At 38.0% G+C, this 27,501-nt stretch overlaps 2 protein-coding genes and 1 long non-coding RNA gene across 10 annotated transcripts; 1 reads left to right on the top strand and 2 right to left on the bottom strand.

Annotated features, from left to right (window-relative positions):
• Positions 1 to 2,998: 2,998 nt before the first annotated feature.
• Positions 2,999 to 17,661, bottom strand: LOC103996993 (la-related protein 1A). Of its 2 annotated transcripts, none has more exons than XM_009418096.3 (14): positions 17,081 to 17,661; positions 14,357 to 14,930; positions 14,104 to 14,263; positions 13,699 to 13,789; positions 13,516 to 13,587; positions 12,694 to 13,370; positions 9,595 to 9,664; positions 7,280 to 7,384; positions 6,732 to 7,069; positions 6,502 to 6,642; positions 6,350 to 6,413; positions 4,358 to 4,503; positions 4,114 to 4,218; positions 2,999 to 3,418 (listed from the first exon to the last, which is right to left on the bottom strand). In XM_009418096.3, the coding sequence occupies exons 1-14, from the start codon at positions 17,312 to 17,314 to the stop codon at positions 3,223 to 3,225; spliced, it is 2,973 nt and encodes a 990-aa protein (XP_009416371.2). In that variant the 5' UTR covers positions 17,315 to 17,661; the 3' UTR covers positions 2,999 to 3,222. The 2 variants fall into 2 exon arrangements, with proteins under 2 accessions (XP_009416371.2, XP_064938095.1); XM_065082023.1 differs by lacking the exon at positions 17,081 to 17,661 and adding an exon at positions 16,840 to 17,046.
• A 3,009-nt stretch (positions 17,662 to 20,670) lies between these two features.
• Positions 20,671 to 24,946, top strand: LOC135581927 (ADP-ribosylation factor 1). Of its 7 annotated transcripts, none has more exons than XM_065082016.1 (7): positions 20,671 to 20,815; positions 21,269 to 21,429; positions 21,744 to 21,814; positions 22,153 to 22,272; positions 23,162 to 23,280; positions 24,462 to 24,543; positions 24,709 to 24,946. In XM_065082016.1, the coding sequence occupies exons 2-7, from the start codon at positions 21,282 to 21,284 to the stop codon at positions 24,712 to 24,714; spliced, it is 546 nt and encodes a 181-aa protein (XP_064938088.1). In that variant the 5' UTR covers positions 20,671 to 20,815; positions 21,269 to 21,281; the 3' UTR covers positions 24,715 to 24,946. The 7 variants fall into 7 exon arrangements, with proteins under 7 accessions (XP_064938088.1, XP_064938093.1, XP_064938090.1 ...); XM_065082021.1 differs by having other exon boundaries at positions 20,672 to 20,815; positions 21,277 to 21,429; XM_065082018.1 differs by having other exon boundaries at positions 20,705 to 20,815; positions 21,250 to 21,429.
• A 1,361-nt stretch (positions 24,947 to 26,307) lies between these two features.
• Positions 26,308 to 27,322, bottom strand: LOC135594202 (uncharacterized). Its single transcript, XR_010480029.1, has 2 exons — positions 26,601 to 27,322; positions 26,308 to 26,528 (listed from the first exon to the last, which is right to left on the bottom strand). It is a non-coding gene; the product is annotated as an uncharacterized LOC135594202 (long non-coding RNA).
• Positions 27,323 to 27,501: the final 179 nt, after the last annotated feature.

Raw genomic sequence — 27,501 nt, 5'->3', positions numbered from 1 at the left:
TGAAGAAAAATCTTATTTGCTAAATGAATTATTGTTACTTCTTGACTACTGGTTGCATGTTACAGGAGCGGCAATAAAGGCCTGAGAAGAGCTCACCTCTTTAGATTTCATGTGTTCTCCATGGTTGAACATTTGGATCCGACAATATGCGTGACCGAGTCCGTTCAATCGTGCATAACTTTAATCAATGAAGGTAACTGTCTAACACAGGAATAGTCTGTTCTTTAGCTATGTCCGGTTCAATCTTATTATGTGAAACGCACACTATTCGGGACCTCATCACATAATGTTAGTACATCCGAGCAAGATTTGGAACAATTTTTCTTGTGCACTGCAGCTAAACTTGGTATGGTATAGTCATAATTCGGTAGCTGTTCACTTGGCTTTTTGTTAGATGAAGGCACAATGGAGAATTTTCTGACCCCCCGATATCATTTTCTTCGACCAGCGATTGAAGAGCATGAAACACAAGCAAATCATTAACACCACCTCCATTCTGCATAACATATCGCACCTCCAACTGGAAAAGGTAACACCCACCATGCATTTTACCTAGGCTGGCAGACTGTGTGACCTTCAAAATTTTCTTATCATTGCCGTAAATCATTGTAACTATCGGTCGTCAACAAAGATTCTAGTAAGAGTCGTGAGACACTCTTGTGCTAATATTACGGACTTAACCATGATTACCTAGGTCCTAAAGCATCATTGTGCCAATATTACGAACTTAACTTGATTAGTTTGAAAGAGAGCGACAAAAAAGTCTCGACGTCTCGCGAAGAGAACAGTTTTACAAGAAATTCAACAAAGACTGTAGAAGACAAATGGACAATTGTAAGTCCGCAAACGATTGCTCACTATGTGTCAAGTGCAATGGTAAATTTCGATAGGTTTAATGTGTGAACTTATGAAATCCAATCAACATTCAACACTACCCCAAACCCTCATCGAGCTAGGTGCCACCTAGGGGGTTCTAGCATGTTGAGATGGCTGATGTTTTACATTGCATCGTAGCCTATAAAAGCCAAGTCATGGCACATGCAGACTAGGCTATTTTAGGATAGCTTTGCTTATTTTGGTGAGACATTACTCGACAACGCTACAAACTATTCCTGCTTAGATTTGAAGTAAAAACACACAAAACCTAGGCAAAACATATTGCTAAACATATGTACAAGCACACAAAAGTAACGAATGGTCTGTTAATGAAGATGTTGCGAATGTGCGATGACTGTTCATGAGATTCTTCCCCACTTAAACTGTCGACGCTCTCATCGACGCTTGCTGGTAAGCTTTGATGCTTGCTTCTTCTTGTTGCAAAGCATCTTAAGGCTCCCAATTGGCTTATGTTCAGAGAAGCTTTCGTCGCTTCACCAAATACTCGGTTTGTTTTGCTCCGTTGGATAGCTTTGTCTTGCGATCCGTTAAAATGGTTTCAACTCACTTTTTGTAGGAGGCTCTGGAGAGAGGTAGGAGTTGGAACACTTCGGGAAGCATTTTGCAAGTATGAGTGGTAAGTTTTCAGGTTGCTTATGTGGAAGATATTGAATTTTGAGTCACGTCAACAACTGCAACTTGTAGAAGACATTGCCTACCCTATTAATAATTAGAAATGATCCTTCATACTTACACACCAATCCCTTATGCACTTTATGCCTAAAGAACTGGAGTGATGCTAGTTGGAACTTCACCAACATCAAGTCACTAACTTTAAATTCTTATAGTCATCTTTCTAAATTTGCTCACTTCTTTATCTTTTTGGTCACCTTATTCAAATAAGGTCGCATAATATCTGCGTTTCGGTATCATTCCTTTACAAAGTGATATATTGACGGATTACTCCCAATATAATCAATCGTCAAGATGTGAGAAGTCGATAGCTGCTATCCTGTAATAATATCAAAGGAGCTCTTGTTGGGTGTAGAGCTCCGTTGTAATTTATAGAAGAATTGGGCTATATCCAACAAGTTCACCCAATCCTATTGGTTGACACTCACATAGTGCCAAAAGTATTGCTTAAGGAGTGAGTTTATTCTTTCAGTTTGACCATCCGTTTGAGAGTGGAGGTTTGTGGAGAAGTATAACTTATATCAATTTGAACAACTCGATCCATAATCATCTCAAGAAATACTCAATCTCGATCACTAATGATATTGTGTAAGATTCCCCAATACTTCATCACATTCTTTATCATCAACTCGATCGCCTCCTCGTTGAGCAGTGTAAGGATATAACAATAAATGTTACATATTTTAAAAACTAATCGATCATTGCGAGTATCGATCTGAGTCCCCCTACTGTTGATAAGCTTGATATAAAGTCCAAGGAAATACTCTTCTACGACCTTTCTAGTATGGGCAACGACTTCAAAAATTCCACAAGCTTCCGTTATTCTACCTTATCTTGTTAGCAAATAAGACTCGTCCGAACATATTATTTCACATCAGTTCCCATCATTGTCCAATAAAAGATCCTCTCCATAAGAGCCAATCCAAACGGAATCGTGATACTCTTTCAAGAGTTCATACCTCATATTATCTGTTCGAAGAACATAAACTATATGCCTTGCCCTTTTGATTAGTTGCATTAAGTTTACTGAAGATCACTGCACAGTCCATCCATAATCCTAAAAAAGATGTTAATTCCGAACAATCACACAATAAAAGATCCAAGGTGATACACCATGACCATACTAATAGTTTTATCTCCGCACGGCAACTGCATATGTGTTTATAAACTTAAAATGATTATAAAAGCTAATCAAACTACTACTGTCAAATCTATCGTAAACTCTGTAAAGCATGAATAAAATTAAATAAAATTAAATAAAATTGAAAAATACAATAAGCTTGTTTAAGGTTTTATCTGTGACAGTCTGTCGTTGCTACAGACTGCATGATCCGATGCTGTGTCGGATCGTGATGATAGGGCAGATCATGCTCGTGACATCACGATAACACCACATATGTAAATTTATTCTACTTAGAAAAGAAGGGCAGACCGACTAAATCCAGATATTTATTGGTCAATTTTTGTACAGTTTTTTATCCTTGGTTACCTTATGTACAAATCCGGGATGGAGAGAAGAATTCCTGAACTAGCCAGCTTTTACATCCCAAAATCTCCACATGTATGCATGAACAAATCCTCTTCTATCTTGTTTTCTATGGGTATTAACCTTTGGAAAAGAGAGGCAAGGCTGGAAGCAGCTCTATAACACAACTATGGTGTGACTTGTGAGTCATTCGAACCGCCGCTTCTGCTGCTGCTACACTCTTTTCCGGAGGCCTTCTCTACCTTCTCCTTAGCCCTGAAATCCTCCAAACTGCGATACTCTTCTCGGAGAAGCCTCTCCAACTCTGGATGCTTCCGTAGAGGCTGAGAACTGCCCCGCTCTTCTCTAAAATGGTGAAACGCCCTGGTATATGAAAAGTTCGGCAATTAGTAATAAATCAGGAGAATATAAGGTTCATATATTCAAGCATCGTAAATGAGTAAAGATTACTATCAAACCAGACAGTTCCATTGAAACTACATCAGAAAAACCATTTGGGTAACTTCGGTACGAAACTAGCAGCTCACAGAAAGCACACTCAATCTACTCCATTTTTATATTTCACGAACAAAATGGAACAAAAATAACAGCCTACACCTTCTGGATCAAGGATTAAAATCTTGGTCCATTGTTGAACAAAAGTCACCAGTCAAATGTATATCAGACAATATACCAACTCTAAACATCAGATTTTAACCAAAACAATAATAATGTGTGAGATTTTATATTGGCTTAGTAGTTTAGACTTTAACCAAAACAATCAGGTACAGCAAACTTTACCTAGAATATGGTCAAGACAGAAACAGTGCTCTCATATCAAATAGTAACACATTGGTACACCAATATATTATGATAAATCATGAGATCATTTCAAATCACAGGTAACTTTAGCATTCAAGATAACCTGGAACAAACAATTAATTCATCAAGCATAAAATTACACACGACACATTATCTACAACGTCACGGATGGACAAATTAGACATCAAGCAACAAAAAAAAGGACACAAGAAACTAGCAACTATAAAAGCAAACTAACATTAGCAAAGAGGCTTTACCAGTATTTTTCAAGACCATAAAGATTGCCTTTTTTGTAAAACTCAAGTGTAAGATGTTCAAAATCGTCATAAAGATCTTCTCTAAAGTGTTTCTCCAATCCATAACTGGAAGAGAGTAAAGAAGAACGGTCAGTGTTCCTGACTTAAATTAAGTCGAATATACAGAATAAGGGGTTCATAATAAAAAATTCAAATCCAGTATCTTGTAGTTTGAACATGTGCAAAATAGTATGTTTGGCTAAACCTGTAAAATCGGAAGAGGCACTCTAGTCCATAGTTATACGTAGCAACTGTATCTTCAATTGCTAGCTTACAAAACTCATCATACATGGATTTGTTGAACATGTCTCTGAGGAAATACGACCAAAACCGATAGAGAGTATTCATTTCCTGTATATAAAACAACAGATACTTCAAAAAATTACAACTAAAATCAATGGTGTAACTTAATAGAAGACCAGAGACGAACACAGGACACGACACGAACACATCATTTAAAAAAAAAAAAAGGATACGAACATGACGAGAACATGTGTGTGTATATATATATATGTGTGTGCGTGTGTATATATGTGTGTGTGTGTGTGTATAATTCAATTAATGAGTCTTATAATATTTATATTTAAAATTTATATTACATTTGGTTTTTTTAATTAATTCCTAGCATATATCCACATAACCTACATCTGTTATAAATTTTATACATGACTTATTACTAATAAGAGACAATAACATAATTTACCATCAATATAATTATTAATATAGTTATGTGATATTGTTACTTAGGGAATATAAAAGGTCATCAATTCCTAAAAAATACAAAAAAGAAACAGAAAGCCTTGTGAAGGCTTTTTGCTATCGAGGTCACGATGTCCATCGACAATTGGGTCACCAATGGCAACCCATGAAGAGAGGCCATCGAGGGCACAACAGCATAGGGTTGCACGATGGGTGCTAGTGAAGTTGCTGATGGGTCACCGAGGGCACGACCACACAGGCACTAGTGAAGTCGCTGACGAGGCTGGCCGAAGCGCGACCACACAGGTCATGCGATAGGTGCCGAGGGTGCGAGACAGCGGGTGCTGGTGAAGTCGCTAACGGATTGCCGAGGGCATGATCGCACAAGTTGTGCGATGGAAGCTAGTGAAGTCGTCGATGAGAGTTAAGTCACCAAGTGTGCGATCGCGAGTCATGCGCGGGTGTTGGTTAAGTCGTTGATGGGAGTGAGGTCGCCGATGGGTCGTGGTGCATGTAACAGTGGCTTTAGCCTTCCTGTGGACAATGAATGTTTATGCGCTTGATTTCCCTCAATTCCACACTTCCCCGCCATCACATGATGCCCATGCGACTCAACGTCGCATGTAAGCATCACATGAGGAAGGGTGAAGGGCGTGGGAGAAGCGTCTGACACAGATACACCATGTCCTAAATAAAAATATATATAAATAAAAAAAGACACGTGTCCAACCATGTCGGCGACGTATCCGTGTCCGACACGAATACATCCGCCACATTGACATATCCATGCTTCCCAAGCGACAGCGGGTGCTGGTGAAGTCGGTAACGGATTGCCAAGGTCATGATCACACAAGTCGTGCGATGGAAGCTAGTGAAGTTGTCGATGAGAGTTAAGTCACCAAGTGTGCGATCACGAGTCATGCGCAGGTGTTGGTTAAGTCGTCAATGGGGGTGAGGTCGCCGACAAGTCGTGGTGCATGCAACAGTGGCTTCAGCCTTCCTATGGACAATGAATGTTTATGGGCTTGATTTCCCTCAATTCCACACTTCCCCGCCATCACATGATGCCCATGCGACTCAACGTCGCACGTAAGCGTCACACGAGGAAGGGTGAAGGGCGTGGGAGAAGCGTCTGACACAAATACACCATGTCCTAAATAAAAATATATATAAATAAAAAAAGACACGTGTCCAACCATGTCGGCGACGTATTCGTGTCCGACACGAATATATCCGCCACATTGACATATCCATGCTTCCCAAGCACACGTCAATAGGGTAATACAAGTGAAGATTAGTATTATACCTAGAAGATAAATCAAGAACCTTAGAACAATGAGGAACTTAACCCCAATAATGTCAGTACAACAATAAACATTGTATGACAAATGCCATCAGTAAATAATACCATCACCAGTGTTCACCATGTCAACATCCTTTTTAACCCACATCTCCATGATGAACATCCAGGCAAAAGAAAATAATAATTAGAACTTACCTCACTGCAGCCAATTCCTAATCTCTTACGATCATTAAGACATTTCTTGTGGAACTTCAGAAACCTTCATCACATAATAGCTGAATGAGAATGGCTAATCATCAAAAAGCAAAACTGTTAGACACATTTAAAGTGTAAAAAAAGTCATCTACTTTTGCTGCTTAAATTGATTTTCTTCTAAAAGCTGATGACTTGGATGCTGAAATGGTGGGAAAGATTTTGGCATCGATCCCACAGGTGGACTTCCAGAAAGAATACTATGTGGAGAGCAACTCAACTTTGATGACATCAGGCTGGAAATATGAAAATAGGAAGCAAGATCAGTGCAACATTATAATAAAGCGCTGTACCATGTAAAACGAAACTACCTACTAATACTAACCCAGTATTTTCTGGCGGTGTTGACCCGAAGAAAAAGCCAACTGAGTTGCTTGGTGGGCTCTCAGACACCATTCCATGGCGATTTCGCCCACTGCCATAATTTCTAAAATTGCTTGGAAAAAGACGCGGCTTATGCAAGGCATGTGTTTTGCCAGTGCCTTTATTTTGGCGTCTTCGAGAACTAGCATGTCCAGACACTTCAGATGCACTATTTCCTATATTTATGTTGGCCTTCAAATGCAAAGGTGAGGTTGCATTGAAGGAAGCTTTAAAATCCTCTGGTTTATTCACTGTCCCAATCTTATTTCTCCGGTTACTAGATTGTTTGGCATGCAACTCCTGCTAGTTACATAGCACAAAGACACTTTAGTATCTGCATCAGAGAATTAAATTTTAACCCAATAGAAGACAAATGTCCATATCAAACACATGCGACAGAAACTAGCATGCAAATGGCAAAAAAGAAAATAGCAGGATACAAACAGCACAATTCTTAAAGCTAGATTATGTGCAACTTTCACTGCTTACAGACTAAAAAAATAACACTACCTGCTCGTAAAAGTAAAGCCCGTCACTAATAACAGATGCAAGTTCATTCGATATTGTCTCCGGTTGACCTGAGCTAGCTCCATCATCTTTGTCAACCCTGATATCCTGTATAACAGTTGTCCAAAATGCAACTATTTATCAATACCAGGAAAACTTTTTATCAGCAATTCAACCTACATATATCACTGTTATTAACCAACCTATCGAACTTGACTATCCAAAATGTCATGCCTATCCAAAAAAATTATAGATGCAAAAGAGAACATATAAAGATGGTAAAGCAGCGGATTGACACCCAAATTGCTAGATGGAGAAATTCCAGTATCCTTAATGTAAAAGAGAACATATAAAGATGTTCACACTAAAGCAGCACATAGACATCAAAGCAAAGAAAATCAATATCCTAAGGTTGAGTCTAACATTTACAAATGAACTTTCATCTTTGTAACCCGGTACAAATACTGTCAAGAAAGTTCCAATGCTTTGTCTTTGATCAAGGGATCCTATAAATGGTACTGTGCAATGCACGCTATGGGGCACTAATTGCATAGGTTTGCCAATTAATATAATGTAGGCATGTCATGAATACATCAATCCTTGGTGAGCATACACAGTACTTAAGGTGCACCCTATATTGATGGGAGAAGCTTCTCTGATGGTTATGGATGTGCAAGATCAGTAACAATCGGCTGACATGACTGGTTTTCACCAGCAAGTAAATGGCCTTTTTCCAAGATACTTGAGGTTGACCCAACATGACCCACATTCACCAAAACCTGTGTGCCCACTTTCCATCTTCATTGAACATGCCAGCCACAACCAAAATTGTGCTTTCCTGTTCAATACTGCTGCAAGGCAATACAACAAAGGTATCCTAAGTCCTAACAACATGGCACACATAAATTGTCAAAGCTACTCATGTTCTTTGCCACCTCTAGGCATTTGGCTTTAAGTAGAGCCTGCCAGTTACAAGGAACAAAAGTAAAAGAAAAAAATTCCATTGGGTCTTCTACATGGAAAAAGAATTGTAGATGCTTAATCTATAAGAAAACAAATAAAAAACTGTTTCCTATCCTTTTCTTGTGTTTGGAATGAAGGAAAAAGAAAACAAGTTAAAAGTTAATTCTCTTTCCAGAAGATATATTGAAAAGCCATGAGGAAGTTCTGTATAAGTTTCCTTTTAGTTCCTTTATTAAAACAAAGGAAATGAAAAGCCAAGTTTTCCTTGAAATGTGAAAGTGCTTTCCAGATCCTCTGGTAAACTGTCAAAGAAACATTGAAAAACAAGTTTTCAAGGAGAAAACAGATTTCTGTTAACTTTATTTTCTTTACTATCAAACACACCCTAAAGAAAAAATATGTAAACATGACATACGAATAAAAAAATATAGCAACACAACAGTCAACAAAGGTTAAGACAAACTCTAGTCACTTATGTTCAAAGAAGGAAAATAGAACTTTCTGTTTTCCCTATAAATTTTATTTAAATATGCATTGATCCTATAAACACTACAAAATCAATAAATTAATTTTCACATAACAATGGAAAAGTAAATCAATATATTTGACCAATAAACAAACCATTTTGCTTTAATCAGATTGGATGTATATGAAAACCAATGGAACACAAATTAGCTTTGAAGTCCAACTTCTAAAAGAAAGAAAAGAAATGTACTTGGCCAATCTCACCGTGAAGCATGTGAACACCAATCATCCAATCGATACAATTATCATGAACTAAGAAACTCGAATTCAAGTATTTCAATATACAGACCATACCGAACCCCTTACCAGTATGCAATACATCATATCCTATGGAAGCATGCCAACATTTCAACTATTTTTAAAGTGATATACTGCAGTACACCATACTGTTGTGCTAACTTGTAATAGACTGCGAGCAGACAGGTTAGGAAAGGGTGCATGAGATTTGATTCCTTGCTACACAAACACTAATCCTTTATGGTACATGACCTAGATGCAAGAAACTTCATGTGCATAAGGTGGTTTTCACTTTTCAGTCATCTGCAATTTTAAGCATCTGATTTTAAACAAAAAAATTCTAACATGCATAACATAGCATATCAAAACAGGACACCCACAGGGAGAGTCAAAATATAGCAAACCCCACCAGGAAAAATATGAAGGAGACATCCAAACTGAAAAGTCAACCTACAAACTACATGAATTTTTTCGCCCACCTCCAAAGCAGATTTGATGTATCATTTAAAAATATGGATCAGAACAGCAAATATGTTAAACAGCAACATAAAAAAACAAAGGCAACGGGATGAAAAGTTTTATCATAATATTACCTGTGTCACAATTACAAGTTTATGCACATCTTGATCGTTAATATCCATTTCATCCTCCTCAACAGCACGCCTGTCAAAGATTGTCATTTGGGAAAGAAGAATTGAACGGTACCAGAACAGAAAATTAACTAGGAAAAAAGTGAAAATTATAATTGAAAACACAGAAATGACATTAATTGTGGCTAAATATGCAAATATATTAAACAGACTATTGACAGGACAACTACTAAAGGTTATAATTGAATTTTGGATCTATTGTGTTTTAGGTGCCAAGTTCTGAGTCAGAAAAACAACTAAGCAAGCCTTTACTCTCAACTATTGGTGATTGACTCGTATCTACCCTTTGTTGTCATTTAAATATCTCAAGGTATCTGAAAAACATAGTACAAAGAACAGAGAGATCTGAAAGATTTGCAAGCTCACAAAATGTCATGCTCCTATTGTTTAATCACTCACGGGATAGACTTGGATGTCCCTGATGTATTCAGAGCCAAGCAATACCTATGCAATTAGATTTTTTCACATGTCAACTTTGGAGCAATCAAGGATCAAAAGGCTACATGGAGAATTTGATAATATTTTACAACTAACATCAAATTATTTAGTGAACTGAACTCCCTGGGGACTTGAGCAATGATGTTTATTCACCTATGGACAAAAGAAGCCAAAAATAAAGGAAAGAACATAGCAAAAGAATTGAAAATAAGTTGAGGCTAACTGGAGAGATTCTGCAGTATATAAGAAGAAGATGCTGCAAGTATGATTCATCATCGTGGCTAAAGTTATTAGGGAATTCCTCAGACAAGTACCTCTAGAGTGAATGATAAAATTTGTTGCTAAACCGACTCTTAAATTTGCAAAAAAAAAATCTGTGTTTCATGAACAAATTCATACAGATCAAATTTTGGTTTCCTACTCTAACAATATATTACAAGGTGACCACTAATCTGCAAGTTTTCATAGTAACCAAAATAACACTGTCTTACTTGATGATCCTAAACTTCGTAAGTATAAAACATAACTATGAGCGGAGCTGATATGAGGAAACTTGTAATGATAAAGATTGCACAAGGCTGGAAGCGTTAGGGTTTAAGTTTTTGCAAACTTAATTTATGTATTTTATGCTGATGAAGCATCAGGGATGATATATACCAAGGATACAGGTATCAGGCCAAGCTTAGAATGGTTGCAAATCGCCTGTCCCAGGTAGTACATGCTGCACAGAGTTATTCGATATATCTAATTTTAGTCTAAGCCAGTTGCACACCAGATATTTATTTGCCAATCACAAACATAAACTGGTTAAAACATCGAACCCAAAATAAATTAGCAAACAAACCAGTTGACAGTTCAAATGTCTCGGTCATCCATCTAAAACCCTAGGGACACGAGCAAAAAGAAATAGGAAAAGAAGAGGAGGAAGAGGAGACTCAATTGAGGCTGAGCTTACACTTGCAAAGAAGGAGAAGATAAGAGAAACGAACAAAATGTCCATAAGAGACAAGTCCTTTTTTCATTACTACATTTTCCCTATTTGTTCACCAAAACAGTACCTACTGGTATAGCAATGATACATCACTGCATCTGTATGGTGACAGGTACATGGTCAGACCGGTAAGGCAATCCTTCATATATACAACAAAATTCAGAAGCTAAGAAGATCTAAACATTTCAAGAATCTACTCTTAACAGTTCATGCTGATTCCACTGTTCAACAAATTCATATGATAAAAAGTAACCAACAGCTCGAAATATTGGACCATAGGCTAAGTGCCTGTATATAAGAACACTACCCATGAACAGTGATTTAAAAAGCACTACGAGCCAAGGTCCCAAAATGCACGAGGTGCTAGGCGCTCGCCCGAGAGAAACGAGATGCTCTAAAATATTAAAATATATAATATAATTAAAAATATAAATATTTAAATAAAAATATGATATTAAATTAAAAATATATTGTTAACAGTATATTGCTAACTGTTAATAGTTAGAGGGGGAGAAAAGAACAGTTAACAGTAACAGAGGGGGATAAAAGGGTCACTAACCGTGAAAACTGATGGAAAGTGACAGCAACAACGGTGAGAAGGCAATGGTGAGAAGCTGCAGACAGCAACAACGGCAACGAGGGAAGCTACGGACAACAGCAGCAGTGGCGGCGGAATCTCCAAAGAGCGTCCGTTGGTGGCGAAGGAACCTACGGTCCTCTCCCTCGACAGTGGAAAGAACTACACACGTAGCGACAGCGGAAGGAAGCTATAGGCTCTTGCTAGGTTGTTGGACTCGTCCGTCAACAATAGAAGAAGGCTCGATCCACTACGTCTATGGCGGAGGTAGCGACAGAAAGCGTCGGCAGCGGAGGCAAAAGCAATGCTAGGGTTGGCTCGGGGTCGCACAGGCATGAAAGGTGGGGGTAAGAAATTGTGTTATTGAACCAAACCAGACTTAAAAGTCTGGTTCAATTTACTTATTTGAATCAGGCGCTTACCCAAAGCACTTGATGCCTAGGTTTGACGAGGGCCCAAGTGGCGCCTCATTGAATCACGTTGCTTGGTCCACACACGAGGTGCTCGGGCCTCGCCTCGCCCAAGCGCCAAGACAAGCCCCCAAGAACCTATTTAAATCACTGCCATTGAACACTTAAACAGGTAGTGCCACACTTCCATTTGGCATGTTAAGTTCCAATACCTTAATAGACATACAATTAACAATATGCCCTGGTTTCCACCTCAGCAAACTCATTTCATAGGACATGACTAATAAACTATGACCCTTTTTTATTACAATTAAACTATATTAAACCAAGAAAGAAGGTACCAAGATTTATCAGCCAAGTAGATATAATTTAGTTAATATAAGTGCCTAGGAAAGTGACCTAAGTGTATCAAATTCTACATGATACAATTCTCCTTAATTACAACTATCAGTATATTATTTAAATATGTCCTAATACAAGTTGTCATCTCCACAAATGACATGCGTTAAGACCAAATGACAGAAAACAGTGACATACAAAAAAGTTTGGCAAATGGATGAAATTGAAGTAGAATAAAGACACATTAAAAAGGAATGCTTACGGTAAGGAAACAAGTATCTTATCACCTTTTATGTACTGAAAGATGCTCCATTTCATTTGTTGTCTGCTCTAACTCCAGTTCCTCATCAAGCAAAAATGTACTTTGCACATTGCAGATAACAGACTCATCCAGAAAAACTTTATCACAATCTAGACTTTCTGTGCCACTTTGTGTGCCAGAGCTCACATCTGTTGGAAAAGTTTTCTTCTCAGGTTTAAGATCACCACTAGAGTTGGATTTTTCCTCTGAATTTCTAAAGCTAGCAGAATCACCAAATTTGTTATTGGCATCAGCATCACTACCAATGGAATCATTACTAACCATACAGCTACAACCACCGGATGAATCTCGTTGTCCTGCCCCTGAAATCAAATTAGATTTCACCTCCTTGCTGTTGTTATTGCTATCTCCATTGTTTTTTTCATCACTAGCAAACACATTCCTAGTATCACATTCTGAACTGTTATTAGTTTCTTTCCCACAACAATCTGTTGGATTGGAATATTCATCTTGATCTTCACATCTAGCTTTAGAGTTATTACCCATATGAGAAATACAAACGCTATGAGTCTCATCACTATCAATACCCTCCATCCTGGCAGGAGGTTGGCTCTCTGTGGACTGAGGTTGTGTAGAAACTATAGAATGAGCTGAAGCTCGAATCCACTTAGACCAGTCACCATGCCGCCTTATTTTGTCATCCTGCCAATTCAATAACAATAAGAACCTAAAAACATTAAAAAGCTTCTCTTTTTTTTTTCATTATACATGTTCCACCAAATCCAATTAGCAATATCAATTACAGAAGAAAATATAAATTATAAATTACTAAAAAAAAGGCTGTAACCTGGACTTCTACCAAACTTGAACTCCGCAAAGCATCCAGAATCAAGGGTATATTAGTTGTCATTGTCTTTACCTGTAAGATCATTCATTGATTAGTACCAACAAAATGCATATGTCTATACTACCGTTGGAATTACATTCATATAGCATCCAAGAAAAGTATTCACAACAAAATAGAGCATACCCTTTTAAAGTCTGCAATTTTGGATATAGATACCCATCCCTGCTCATCCAATAATGATATCAAGTACTGATCCTTCTGCAAGTTCTCATCACTATAAAAAGAAGATGTAATTATACAAATAGGACAAAATAAAAATACAAAGTTGTATTACCCTTAAGTAGAACTTTTTGCATCACAGAAAGATCACACTAATAGAAATTCATAAAATGATATCAACCTAATGTTGAGATAATCCTAGTTGCATGAATGCAAAGTGCAAATATTAATAGTCCCAGACTGACAATATGTCTGGTCTGCACATCAGATCTAACTGCAATTTTGTTCAACAACTCAGAGTAGCAACCCATGTGAAAGAAGAATTAACCCTAGGCCAAATACCAACACATGGAATACATCAAAACAAACCTGAAATAGTACTCAATTTGCTTGACTATATTAGATCTCAAAGCTGCCATCTCTGGTGTCAAATTTGGATAGACAGGAGGAGGAGGATGCGAAGAAAAATGAGGGCCACACATTACTTCAAAAGGAGCAGCAGAAACATAATACATGGGCGGAGGAGGACCTGAGTTTCAGCAGCATAAATAAGTTTTAAAAAATGACAAGATGACTACAGTATAAAGAGTGAAAAGAAAAGGCATTTAGTTTAAGATATTGCCTGGGAAACCAGGTCCATGAATAAATCCAGGAGTAGGACCAACAAACTGTGGAACTGGCCTAATGAAAGTTCTCGGCCCAAAACCTTGTGGCATATTTATGTTGTCCCTTGGACCAAAAGCCCATTGGTTGTTCCATGCTTGATTTAAATTTTTGGGAGGTTCACGGACGTTATATGGTCTACCACCATATCCTACACCAGGACACCAATTATTTGGATCTCCACGTGGAGGTGGTGGAAAATTTCTGTTTCCATCAGAACCTCCAGATTGATTGGTTGAGACAATGACTGGAATATGAGATTCACCAGACTTCACAATGTGCGACTGACCATTAGGAAATGGTGCTCGGCACGTCTGATAAGCATGATCATGGGCTATCGGGGTTGAAGGTTGAAAAACAGGATACAACACTGGTTGCCCCGGTTGTTGCTGGTACATCAAGGGTACAGGAAAAGGTGGCCCACCATTAACCAGTGCGTTACGTCTGGGACCATGTTTGTTAGAATGCATTGGCTGATGCTTGGAAGAATTGTTACTTCCAAATCCACTAGATTTGTGCATAACCATTGAACCCTGAAAAAATAAGAGAAATAAGGTCACAGTTATAATATCCTAATGAAAAAACAATAATCGAAAAGTTTCATGAGCAACAAAAAACATACGCAGTAGGGTAGCAAACTTTGTCATTTATAATTTCTTTCAAAAATTAGCTGGATTGTACAGGAAACAATAAATATTTCTGGTTGCTTAATAAAAAAGGACACTATTTTGCATATATTTTCCCTTCCACATGGATATTTAACCAGCTTGTAGGGCATATGCAACATAATCGTTGAACATGCCTATTTACTATCTACTGAACATTGTTTGAGTTACTAACCTGCAGAAATAGTAAACACAGGTATCTTAAACTTCTAAACGAATTGAAGGGCAACTAGCAATAAATTCTCATACATTTACTGGTGAGCAGCCTTTTGTCGGGTGTTGGACTCAGTCAGTCAAACCGTCAAAGGACAAAGAAGATTTCAAAGCCAGACATTGAATCAGTCAGTCAAACTTTGCTACTCTTTTGCTTTCAAAAACTGTTCTTGTTTTCATATCAGGCTTACTGGAGCCCGTGACCGCAGCTCTAGCAAGTGAACAAGATGGAGAAGAGAGCAAGATAAAAATGATGAACAGTAAGGTATAAAAAAGGCAGTATCTATACTGAGAAAATATTCTTTTTATCAAGTTCATGATGAGCATAGATAGTATTCTTTTTATTTGAGAATTAAGGAATGGACTAGCTCAAGACTTGACTACCGATGGAAGTCTCAGACATCTCATTCATAGATGATGAAGTCTTATCAAGAATTAAGATGTAACCTCACACCACTATAACACACAAAGTGAAGGAAAAAAGAAAAGCTATTTATTCATTCGTGCATGCATGTCCTAATTGCAATCTCTTTCCCCTTATTGTAGACTGCATAAGTACAACAAGAAAAGAAAATTACAAAAATAAGAAAGAGTACAATTACATTGATATTAATCAATCACTTATTTTTTCTTGAAGATAAGTTTCCAAATTTGACTGCAAAATTATCTTCCTTTTCTATTATGTATCTGACCGCTAGCTTCCATCTTTATAGAAAGATGAAAATTCTTTGTAGAGATGAAATCTTGAATGTGATATCTTCCTTTTTTTTATCCCCAATGGCTTCCTTACTCTTAGCCTCCACTTTCAATCAGCTCATAACCATCAAAATAATAGGAAACTAGCGTTCACCGTTCTCATCCATCCAATATCAACAACCACCAGGAGTATCATAAACTAGCGTTCTGACTGCATAAAATATACAGCCCAAGCAGTATCATTGTCTACCTTTGTCACAAACCTTTGAGTTACTAAAGTTTCATGACTAAAGTTTAAAGAAAGTTTCACGATTAATGAATTGTATGATCACTAATATCAATTATGGTAAGGCCTTATTAGTTTCTTGAAAATAGAAGTACTTTTACTATGGTTCAATAAGCTGAAAAAGATAATTGAAGTGGCTCATTGTGAAGCATGTATCACAAGGGTGAAATCTCATGATCAATCATTCTTCTATAACAATTTTGATGATATAAATGCCTATTAGTACTTTCAGCTTTATCCCAAAGAGTGAAGAGTAAGCCTAGGAAGAAAAAAAGAACACGCTCACAATTCGAAAAAAGGTTTGGATGCATAAGCTTATTGACCCAAAGTTCATATCACCAACAGCCTATCTCTCGGCACATAGAGTTCAATTATATTTAGACCCAATGACTCTAAAGTGGTAAGCTAATACAATCATGAAAACCATTGCAAATATATATAGTGTTGTGATTAACTAATAAAGAAGGATATATTATTTACTTGCAATAAATCTTGTGAAATACACAGTCAACTATACAGTGTCATTATGCAACAAATTCAGATGCCTAGAACAAAACTCAAACTTCAGGAATGGTAAGTTACTTCTGGTCTTCATTCTCCTGATCCCATTTTTACTTGCCCGATCTTGATCAATCATCAAGATTCCCAGAAAAAGAGACGTTACCAAATATCTACTCTGAAGTTAGCGAATCTGAATACAATAATTAAAACAACGAAATAACATCATCGACCACACATGAAGAGATACAAAATATATACTCGTGTCCAATTGTAATGGTCAAGATCTGCCGCATCAGATCATAAAGAGCGTCGAAAGATTGACCTGAACTGAAAAAGGTGGTGGTGGCGGCGGCACATCCCACGGAATCGAACGTGCATTCCCCACTGCCATTGGTGGCGGCACAGCCGAAGGAGCCACCTTAGCCGTACAATCCGACGAAACCTTCGTCGTGGCATCCCCGAGCGCGGGCCACGACACTGCGCCCATCACCGGGTCTCCCGGCTTTCTTCCATCCGCTATCGCCGTCGTTTTCCTCCACGATGACTGCCCAGTCATCACGCCCAAAGGTGGCGCTGCTTCGTGCGCCACTATCTCTCCAGGATCTTCGGCGGCAGCTTCTGCCGGCGCGGCAGTGCCGCTCTCCGTCGCCAGGATATAAGTTTGGGGCAAATCAAATCCGAGAGAGATCAGAAAGCGCTCGGAGAAGAATCTAGCATCTAACGCACGGCATCTGGGATGGTGAGGACCGCGATCGAGGACCGGCCATCGGCGCCCGACCGGAAATGGTACCGGAATCGTATCGAAGATTTAGGGTTTCGAGGGGCACGGCGAAAGAAGGCGGGATTAGGGTTTTTGGAACCGGGAGGAGTGCGACAGCAGTGAGGATAGCAAAGAGCGGGACAAAATACGCTGGAATGGGTTTAATACGAGAGAGTGATGCTATTGGATATTGACAGTTGGCAGCACGCAATTGGATATGATCCAATGGGCTGCCCTAAAATTAATTATATTAATATAAATCATTTTACTTCCAATTTGGCTTATATTTTTTTAATAACTTCCAAGCCGACTTCCTCGGATATTTTTCTAATTTTTATTATACAATTTTATTTTTTGAAATTAATATGAATCATTTTAATTTGTTATATCACTTGTAAAAGAAAGAATTTGGTCTCGACAAGGGAAAATGAATGAGGGATAATGCTAGAATTTTAAAAAGGTGGAAATACTCATGAATAGGATGGAAAAGCATCCGATATTCTATATAGATAAGATAATTTTTAGTTGTGTAGAAGTTAATCGAAATCCATTTCCGAGTTTGTGTCAAATAATTTTTTTTTAGAATCACATTTATTATCTTATAAATTAACAGAGACATTATTTGAAATTTCAGAATACATGTAGAATTTTCGAGAATATATCATGTAAACTTTAACATGTTAGATTTAGAGTTTTCGTCCTTAAGCGAATGGAGTCACGAGCGAGAATAACGACGGCGAACGGAGGGTGGGAGAAATGTGCACAAAGACGAACAATCAATGCAGTAGAGAGTAATAAAACCATCTCCCTGTTGCAGTCGGCCGATCCAAAACTGCTCTCGCGATGCTTCGTCTCATCCCCACCAAGCTGTTCCGTCGAGCCACCGTCCATGTCAGAGATCCAACCACCTCCTCCGTCTGCCTCCTCCTCCTCCCCCTCCCCGTCCCCCTCCCCCCAACCCAACATCCTAGATCCACAACCACCGACGCAGCCACCACCAAAACCCGATCCGCACGTTTCGCTTCCTGCAGGACTCATGCGGCCTCTCTCCCGAGGCCGCCGCGGCCGCCGCCAAGACGATCAAGCTCAAGATTGCTACGAGAATAAAGAAGTATGTCATGTAACTTGAGGATATGCCGCAAAGAGATATAAGGGGTCCAAACATTTGGAGAAGGTTAATCTTTGTTGAGAAAACTGAACTCCCTATCGATGAATGCAAGAGCAACAATGATCGAGCGGGTCCAATGCGACGACGATCGAGTGGGTTTAGTGTGACGGTGGTGAATAGTGCAGGAGTTATTTGGGAACTGCATAGAGCATCACAAGTACAGTAAAAACAAAAAAAACAAAAACTGATTTCCTAAAACAAATTTATCAAATCATCATGAATATCGAGAGTAAAAAAACTTTAAAGCGACAAAACCATATAAACGGTGTGAGATGTTCTCACCCAGGAGAAATGAGGTGGTGACAATAGAGGTCTAGCTTATGACCCATGAAGCCCCAACTCTTATTTATAAAGAGTCCTCGTGACTTAACCTAATGGATCATGTCTTAATTGATAGTGGATCTTTATCCAATTATCTTTGCTTAAATGAATATTGGATCCTCATTTAATAACCACTTCATGTCCTAATAGATCTCACCCAATAGATTCAATAAAACATGGGCTTATTAGATATCTCATATTCAATCATCTACTCGTCATGTTGTCTATCATATACGTTGACTCTCTAGGCCCAATATCGAGCTGATCGTGAGTTACACATTTCAGAACTCCTTTTGACTCAATGAATTATTATCCTTATAATAAATCACTTAACTCATTGATTATGGATGTATTAGGCTATTATGTTGTAGTCCCCAAACGATACAGGAAAATCTAATCCATTTGACATATCTGTCATATGTTACCTTATATCTATAGTCACTCGTTCATCTAATATTCCAGATATCATATACTGCTCATGGTGCTATCAAGTCTATATGAAATATATTCGAGCCTCACTTTAATCGAATCCTCCAAGAGAACTTCTCTCTCAATTTGAATCTCACGCTTATCATATTCATCACGATCCAATTAATCCTAGTCAAGGATTTGTTTGAGTGAGAGCACATGTGATATTTTTCTCATGATATCGAGAATAGAAGATCATTTATTGACACTTAATTGTCTTCTAAGGTTGGTTGTCATTCCCAATGATCGTTTGTACTAGATCCAGAACTTATAGACTTATAAGTCTGTTATTAAAGAACTGAATACTTAAATAAGACATATTTAGTATCTCAAATCTATGGACCAAATACGTAACTGAGACTACGGAATCGCTATCTGACAATGATGTATCATTAACCATCTAACATTCCATAAGTAGATCATTTAGTAAACTTATTCTCTAATGAGCACCTGCATTATATTCATAGTGTCTCAACCTAAGTAGTTACGAGACCAACTATCTTCATCATATAGACGAGTATATAGCACACTGATTATGTCCGATTATCTCGATTTTCCTCTCGAGTAATCTATAATCGAGAATATTTAGTGATATATGTTTAAATATGAATCGGTCTTATCATCATGATTCAATTCTCATTACACAGATCAAAAGATATCACAATATATATATTCATTATATAATATATAAAAAATATAATAATAATAATAATTATTATATAGTGTATCGCATGCGTCATCACTTATGTGATTTGGTTTCCAGGGCACCTATAACTAGTAAGAGAAGCGACGATCGAACGAGCTTAATGCAACGACGAGTGATACAAGAGAGGCGACAATCAAGCGGTATAGGAGTAGTGGCAATCAAGAGCATAAGTTGAGAGAGAAGAGAAAGAATTAAAATTATATGTTTCACTACTTATGATTATATGAAATTACCCTCATTCTTTACTTGCTTTATTAAGCAAGTTTAGACCTGTGCATGATGCTAAGTTCTTTGTAATTGCATGAGTGGCTTTCATATTGGAAGATTATTTATGGTAAAGCAACTTACAAAAGGAATTGACCATGACTGAGGATTGATATGAATAACTTGGACCAAGTGCAATTAACGATCGATATGAACCGAACCAGATTGCGGTCCACGCACAAGCGCGTCCCGTTACCGGCAGTCACGTGACTCGCTGTCTCCTGAAGAAGGAAGCGAAGTGACCACTGGCTCTCGAGTCTTGTATTTGTCGTGTATATAAAGGCGCCCCTTCCTACTCTCTTTCCATCGAGAGAACGTGCAATCGAGGAGTCATCTCACCGTCGAATCGATCTCTCCCCGTGGTTTCCGGGTACTCGAGTCTCCCCTCCCTCTCTCCGTTCGGTTCCTCTCCGAGATCTTCCGTTCAATACAAAGGTCCTTTATCTGTTCTGTTCCTTCGCATCGATTATCGCTTTCTCAGATCTTGGATCCGTTTTCTTCTTCTAGTCCATTCGATTCAAGGAATCATTTCCGCAGCATCTTATGTCCCGTTTTTAGATCCTTGATCGGTTCTCTTCTTTGTAAATCTTAGGTTTCTTATCTGAACCCTATTTCCAGCTCTCTTACGAGTTCCGAATGTAGATCTTAGAATTTTCTCCATTCGTGATCTGAATCTGATGACGACGATTGCGGATCCTTGATTGTAGACCTTCCGATCCGTGTTTCTGAATTCCTCACACTGTGGATATTGCGTTTCCTTTTTTTCCTTGGATCTTTGATCTATGGATCTCTATGTTTGATTAGTGTAAACATTGCGGATTAGGAGCGTAGGAACGATGGGGCTCACCTTCACGAAGCTGTTCAGCCGGCTCTTTGCGAAGAAGGAGATGAGGATCTTGATGGTGGGTCTTGACGCTGCTGGTAAGACGACCATCCTCTACAAGCTCAAGCTCGGAGAAATTGTCACCACCATTCCAACCATCGGTGAGAGTTCTCATCTTCCTCTTTTTTCCTTTGACTTTAACGTTTCCTGTTCAGCCATCTAGAACGACTTTGGTAAAACGTGGCTACCTTTTCAACATTTGACCGGCCTTGGGTTATACATACTTACATATGTATAATCGTGACAGGTGTAGAATAGGAAGGCTGGTGATGTTGTTAATTAGCTTGCGAACGCTCTGTTATGGAAACTTGAATTTGTATTGGGCATTCTTCCTTCAATAGACTTTTAGTAGTTAATATCGTTCCTGAATAATAAAATATATGTGTCAGATTAGTTATTTAGTGTTTCAATGCAGGGTTCAATGTGGAGACTGTGGAGTACAAAAATATTAGCTTTACCGTTTGGGATGTTGGTGGTCAGGACAAGGTACTGTGGTGCCTATTTAGTTAAAAATTTTTATTGAAGTTATTCTTTTATGTTTTGCTCATACGAGTTATTTGATTATTATGACTTTTTCGAAAGAGCAAATGTTTCTAAGGGCATGATACTGATGTAGACAATTACTTGTAAAAACCGGTCAAATGATTGGGTGTTATTAAACTGTCTTCTTCTTGCAATGCCTAACAGATTTTCTTGTTAAACAAAATTTTGCGGAATATCATCATCATTTTGTTATAGATATTCTTGCAAGAGTTCATCTGTTTATCAGCTAATCATATTACCCTTTTGATAATGTGCTGGTGATATGATCGTGTGAAAAACAGATCAGACCTCTCTGGAGGCATTACTTCCAGAACACACAAGGCCTTATTTTTGTGGTTGACAGCAACGACAGAGATCGAATTGTTGAAGCAAAGGATGAGCTTCACAGAATGCTTAACGAGGTAAGTTCTTCCATTTGGTGATATGTTTTCTGAACTTTTTGGTTTGTTCTCTACCCTTGCTTATTAGTTATAAAACCAACTATTATGCTACTCGTTCTAATTTCTGTTTCCAGAAATTATTTATCTATTATCATTTCCTGTTTCAGTGTCAAAGTTGCTATCTATTATCATCCACATGACTCAAATTAACATGCATATAATCCATATGTATAAATCTATCAGACTTTAACATTACAAATTAATTGTCACAAACATGACAGTACTTCAACAATATCTATTTTTGTGAAGTTCAAAATAAATATGCTTTCATGCAATTTAAGTTTGAATATCTATGTGGGTATATGTAATGTGATTCACCGCTTATGAAAATGGTAATGGTAACCATTTATGATAATAGTAAATTGAATAAAATGCAATTTAGATAACATGTTATTTTCTAATAATATAATTGGACTAAGAAATCGTTGCAAATGTCTTAGTTGTTTACATGGTAACTGTTAACAAGCATGGTGTTATTGACATGAAAATAGCAAATTGAAAATTTCACTATACTGGCTGTGATAAATGTCCCAAGTATGATGCTTGTAGAATTTTGTAATGATAAAATCGGTTACTTGGGAATAAGAAGAAGCTTATCTTTCACCTGTTAAATGCTTGCTGATTAGTGTTTTTTATCAACAAACAAAAATTGAGTGAGTAACTAACTTTCTGTTCCATTAGAGCAACTCATTTTGTAGCATCTTCCTGTGATTCCTCTCCATGATCCATGAAATCCAGCACTGATTTTTGTATGAGAAATGTGTGAATTGATGTCTAATTTAGCAGCATGATGTTCATTCTGATTCGCCCCCCCCCTCACTTGTCAAAGCTTTAATTTTGGTATTGCTAGGATGAGTTGCGGGACGCTGTATTGCTTGTTTTTGCAAACAAACAAGATCTTCCAAATGCAATGAATGCTGCTGAAATCACCGACAAGCTTGGTCTGCATTCCTTGCGCCAGCGACACTGGTACGGCATTCTGGTCTTGTTATGCTGAACTTGTTGAGAAGTCTTGCAGATTCTTGCTGTTATGATTGATAACTCATGTCAAAATCACATAACAAGGTTGTAGATGAAGTGGAGCAATATTGGCATTGTCATTTTGTTGGTTAAATTGTAGATATAAAAGATACTTGATTAATATGATCACTTAAGAATAGAGAAATTCCTTGGTTCTTGAGGACCTGAAGGTTTGCTTCTTTTTCCACTTGATGGTTGGAGAACTATTTGATCATATATGATCTCTTCATTTAAGATGTTTGCCAGAGGCTGAGCTTATGATCAACATTTTGAAATGAATTAAAAAATGATCTAAAATTGCAAATTACAAAGTCTGATGTTTTAGGAAGAAAACCTTGATTTAGTTTTTCATCCATTTGGCTTTAAATGGCGCTCCCTTCTTACTCCTGTCCTCTCATCTCATTTTGCTTACCTAGAGCTCCATTTACTTGGTATCCTGTGCCCAGTATTGCTTGGATTTCACAATGACCATGAAGTCTGAGGTACCCTTGTCTAGTTTCACTTATCAGGATGGATTTCATGGTTTTGGTAGGAAAGCAGTCATGTGATGATAATAGATGAGCAAATAACTTGATGTTAAACTTTGGTGTTTGTGTTTGTGCAACTAACTAGGATATGGCTGATTTCGTTGTAAATATGGGTATGAAAGAAGCAATTTACCTGTTGATCTGATGTTTCATCTATTTTGTATCAAATTAGTTGTGATCATTAAAGAATGTGAAATTTGTCATTAGCACTGATTAGTTTGGCATACTGCTATATCTATGACCGAACAATTTATTCATATAATGTTGTGAGGAAGCCATATACGAAAGCTTTTGTGTAACCAGATCTTTCAGCAATTGTATTAAGTGAAATGTTATACATCATTGCATGGAAAGACTTTTTTGAATTATTAGATATCAAATGCAGTATTCAGTGAAGTTTATTTTTCTACGCATGCTTCTTCTATACTGTCGTAATTAGTCAACCACTAGGTTTATTTTTCCCTTGTTTTTTGTTAAAATTTTGGGTTTAACAAGAATCTTTGCAAGACAACAAAGGACCATAGATGTTTAAGTAAAACGATTGAGACTAAGTAGGTTTCATGTCCTGTTTAATATAGACACATACATTGTGACTGTCATCAGGTACATCCAGAGCACTTGCGCTACCTCTGGTGAGGGTTTGTATGAGGGGCTTGATTGGCTCTCGAACAACATTGCCAGCAAGGTATCTTATCTTCGTTTAAGCTTGCAACAATTGATTTCTTTTGACATATAATTCGAGCTAGAGATTTCTCTTGTGCTAAATTTCTTTCTGAGATCAAAAATGCATTTTACACAATTGATATAAATTGTGTTCCGCTGATATATGTTTTTTGTATTTGCTTGTCAGGCTTAAATGGCCAGGAAGTGCTTAGTTTAAATATTCTTACTTCGTGCCAGTTTGATTGCTTTTGGGACATGAGAGGTAACAGAATTTTAGTGTAATTTATATGGATTGTATTACCTCAGCTTTTTGCATTTTAAGACATCAGATTTCATGTATTCAGAAATTAGATGTGTTAGTGTCTGCTTGCTGCCTGTGATTCTAGTTCATTTACAAACAGATGATTTGTGAATTGAGTTCATCACCTGCGGACGTCTGCCTTTTCTCCTGTGTAATCTACTTGCTATGGTGTAATTTACACCGTGCGAGCTAATTTGTGGCTTAGAACATTATTAGTAGACTAAACGATGATCCCTTCTTACAAGGCCGGTACTGACTTGGCTGGTTCTTCTAATTCCTTCAACAAATGCGGAAAAGGAAAATCTACAGCTGCCTTCAGCTTTGGTAAATTTGATTTTGACGCTTTGGTTGATATAGGTTGTATAACATGTGCATAGCAATAGCAGATTCGTCCATACCCATCAATGGAAATTGACATCGTACTTTTTGGTTCTGCACTGATCTAATAAATGAGTTTAGCCTTGGCCGATCGGCTTTACACCGGGGTATGTAGATCATCTTTAGCATTCAGTGACTCTAGCTTTGGCCAATAATTTGGAAATTGAGACTGATGATCGGAAATTGGATGAAGTTTCGTACAAGAAAGAATCTCCCCCTCGCTGTTTTATTACCGATATTCGAAATTTGCTTCTGTTTAGATTAAAGCCGAAGCAAACCTCCACTGTACACCTTTTGTCATCTTTGATACAGGACCGCCCATAACTGCAGCTTAACACTCATCTAAAAGCATATGCATGTCTTTATCTACCTTTTATCCCGTCATCTACGACGTCTTCCTCCTTACCTTTGCTGTCCTCTGGTTTTATACTCCACCACCTCGCCGGCATCTATCTTCTGCTTGATCGCAGCGTTAATTCTAGATTTTTTATAATTATTTTTTAATTTTTTGATATTTATATTTTAAAAAATTATATTAGTATTTTTATCGTTACAAAAGTCAAACATTTAAGGTCATTTATCTTAGTATCATTAATTTTATCAATAAAAATATTTAAATAAAATAAAAAAAAATAATTTTAATATTTTTTTTGTGGTGAAGGATAGACGTCGGTAGTGACAGATGACGATGTCTCTAAGGGCTGTTGTGGATAAAGAGGGTGACAACCAGATATGACGATCATTTTACATTTACGTCGACGTTTATGTAGTTGTTAAGTAATCTTTTCGTCGCTCCGCATTTGTATCGGTATTAATGCAATTGTCAAACGATGACAAAATTGTTGATGTAGTTGTCGAACGACAAAAAGACATTTGATGTATATATCGAATGGTCCCTTTGTCGCTCAATAATTGTATCGACGTTGATGTATATATAGAGCGACAAAAGAGTCGCTTGGACAACTGTGTTGGTATCAACACATATGTAAAATGATTCTCATCTCTTGTCTCTCTCATCATCCATAATAATCTTGATTGAAACGTTAAAATTATTTTATTATATTTTTAATATATTTTTATTAATAAAACATGTGATATTATAGTAAATATAGGAATGTTAATATAATTATTTAAAATATAAGGACTAAGACTAATTAACTATAACGGGTAATAATATGTAATCAACCCTTCTGAGCCTCTGTACTGAGTCCTGGCTCGACCTTCCTTCTCTTATCCTCCGCCCTCGGCCTATCCTCCGCCTCCGCCTCCCTCAGCCTTGCCTCTTCACGCTGCTGTCTCGCCACCTCATCCGTTTGTCCTAACTGAGCCTGCTCCAAGCAACATGTTCATGGAGAGAGAGCATCAACCAAAGAAACGACACGGGTTCGGACGTAATGTACCGGCGTGGACTCTCCGGTCTCCGCGATCCATTTTCTTGTCTCCTCCTTGCCGGTGAAGTAGTCAATCGCCCGACGAGCATCGCTAGCCAACGGACGTCTGTAGTCGTGCTCACTTCTCGTCCCGGCTGTCGTTTCCATGCTCTCGGGCGCGTTATCGGCAGGGGCAGTCTCCTTCGTGTCCTTTGCCTTCATCGCCTCCGAGTCCTTGTGCTCGCCTCTATTTTCGGGGGTTTGGTTCGTCGGCTCCTGGGTTCTTCCGATGACGGCTCCAAGGACGGACTTGGCGCCTTCTCGGATGCTGCTAAGAATTCCTCCTCTCCACTGCTGATGCTGGGCGGCATTATCTTGTGACTCCTTAACTAAGCAAAGCAGTATTCAACCTCCGATCTGTAAGTGAAGCCATGTAGGCGACGGCGGCAGGCATGGCGCAAGCATGACACTACGTGGACGAGGGCGGACATTGGAGGCGCTTGGCTACGCACAGCAGCACGTACGCAGAAATAAGACACCTGTCGAACGATGACATGAAACCAGTCGACAAAAGAGGTGTTCTTTCTATGGTCCGCAAGCCCAAAAACAAGCGGTCATCTCCACGAACAGGTCTCGACTCTGATGAGATGAGAAGACGAACCGACGCATGCCAAGCTGTATGCTGTCATTTCACTTTCTTTAATGGAGTATACATATGTAACGCAGAATAAGGGATGGATACAGATGCATCGGGGAAGGATTAGTATTATATCCAACGCATGTGCTTGAGGAGTCAGATCAGGAAAAAGACAGCGAGGACACGTCGAATACGAGAAGAAAGCAAGCTCAATTTTCGACTAAGCTTATCACAAATATGAAATTGATATAATAAAAAATATATTAAATAAAGATTAGATTGAAAATTTTGGAC

Source organism: Musa acuminata, chromosome BXJ1-9 (genome assembly GCF_036884655.1).
Source record: "Musa acuminata AAA Group cultivar baxijiao chromosome BXJ1-9, Cavendish_Baxijiao_AAA, whole genome shotgun sequence".
Taxonomy (NCBI): domain Eukaryota; kingdom Viridiplantae; phylum Streptophyta; class Magnoliopsida; order Zingiberales; family Musaceae; genus Musa; species Musa acuminata.
The sequence above is the reverse complement of the archived record's forward strand: the minus strand, read 5'-3'. Positions and strand labels throughout refer to the sequence as shown.

Excerpts from the sequence above, each read along its gene's own strand:
- LOC103996993 (XM_009418096.3), bottom strand. The coding sequence starts at position 17,314 with ATGACTGGGCAGTCATCGTGGAGGAAAACGACGGCGATAGCGGATGGA. Across the intron at positions 13,790-14,103 it reads CAAATTGAGTACTATTTCAG|TGATGAGAACTTGCAGAAGG; the intron begins GTTTGTTTTGAT and ends TTCTTTTTATAG. Across the intron at positions 6,414-6,501 it reads AATCAATTTAAGCAGCAAAA|GTTTCTGAAGTTCCACAAGA; the intron begins GTAGATGACTTT and ends TATGTGATGAAG.
- LOC135581927 (XM_065082016.1), top strand. The coding sequence starts at position 21,282 with ATGGGGCTCACCTTCACGAAGCTGTTCAGCCGGCTCTTTGCGAAGAAG. Across the intron at positions 21,815-22,152 it reads ATGTTGGTGGTCAGGACAAG|ATCAGACCTCTCTGGAGGCA; the intron begins GTACTGTGGTGC and ends TGTGAAAAACAG. Across the intron at positions 23,281-24,461 it reads TCCTTGCGCCAGCGACACTG|GTACATCCAGAGCACTTGCG; the intron begins GTACGGCATTCT and ends GACTGTCATCAG.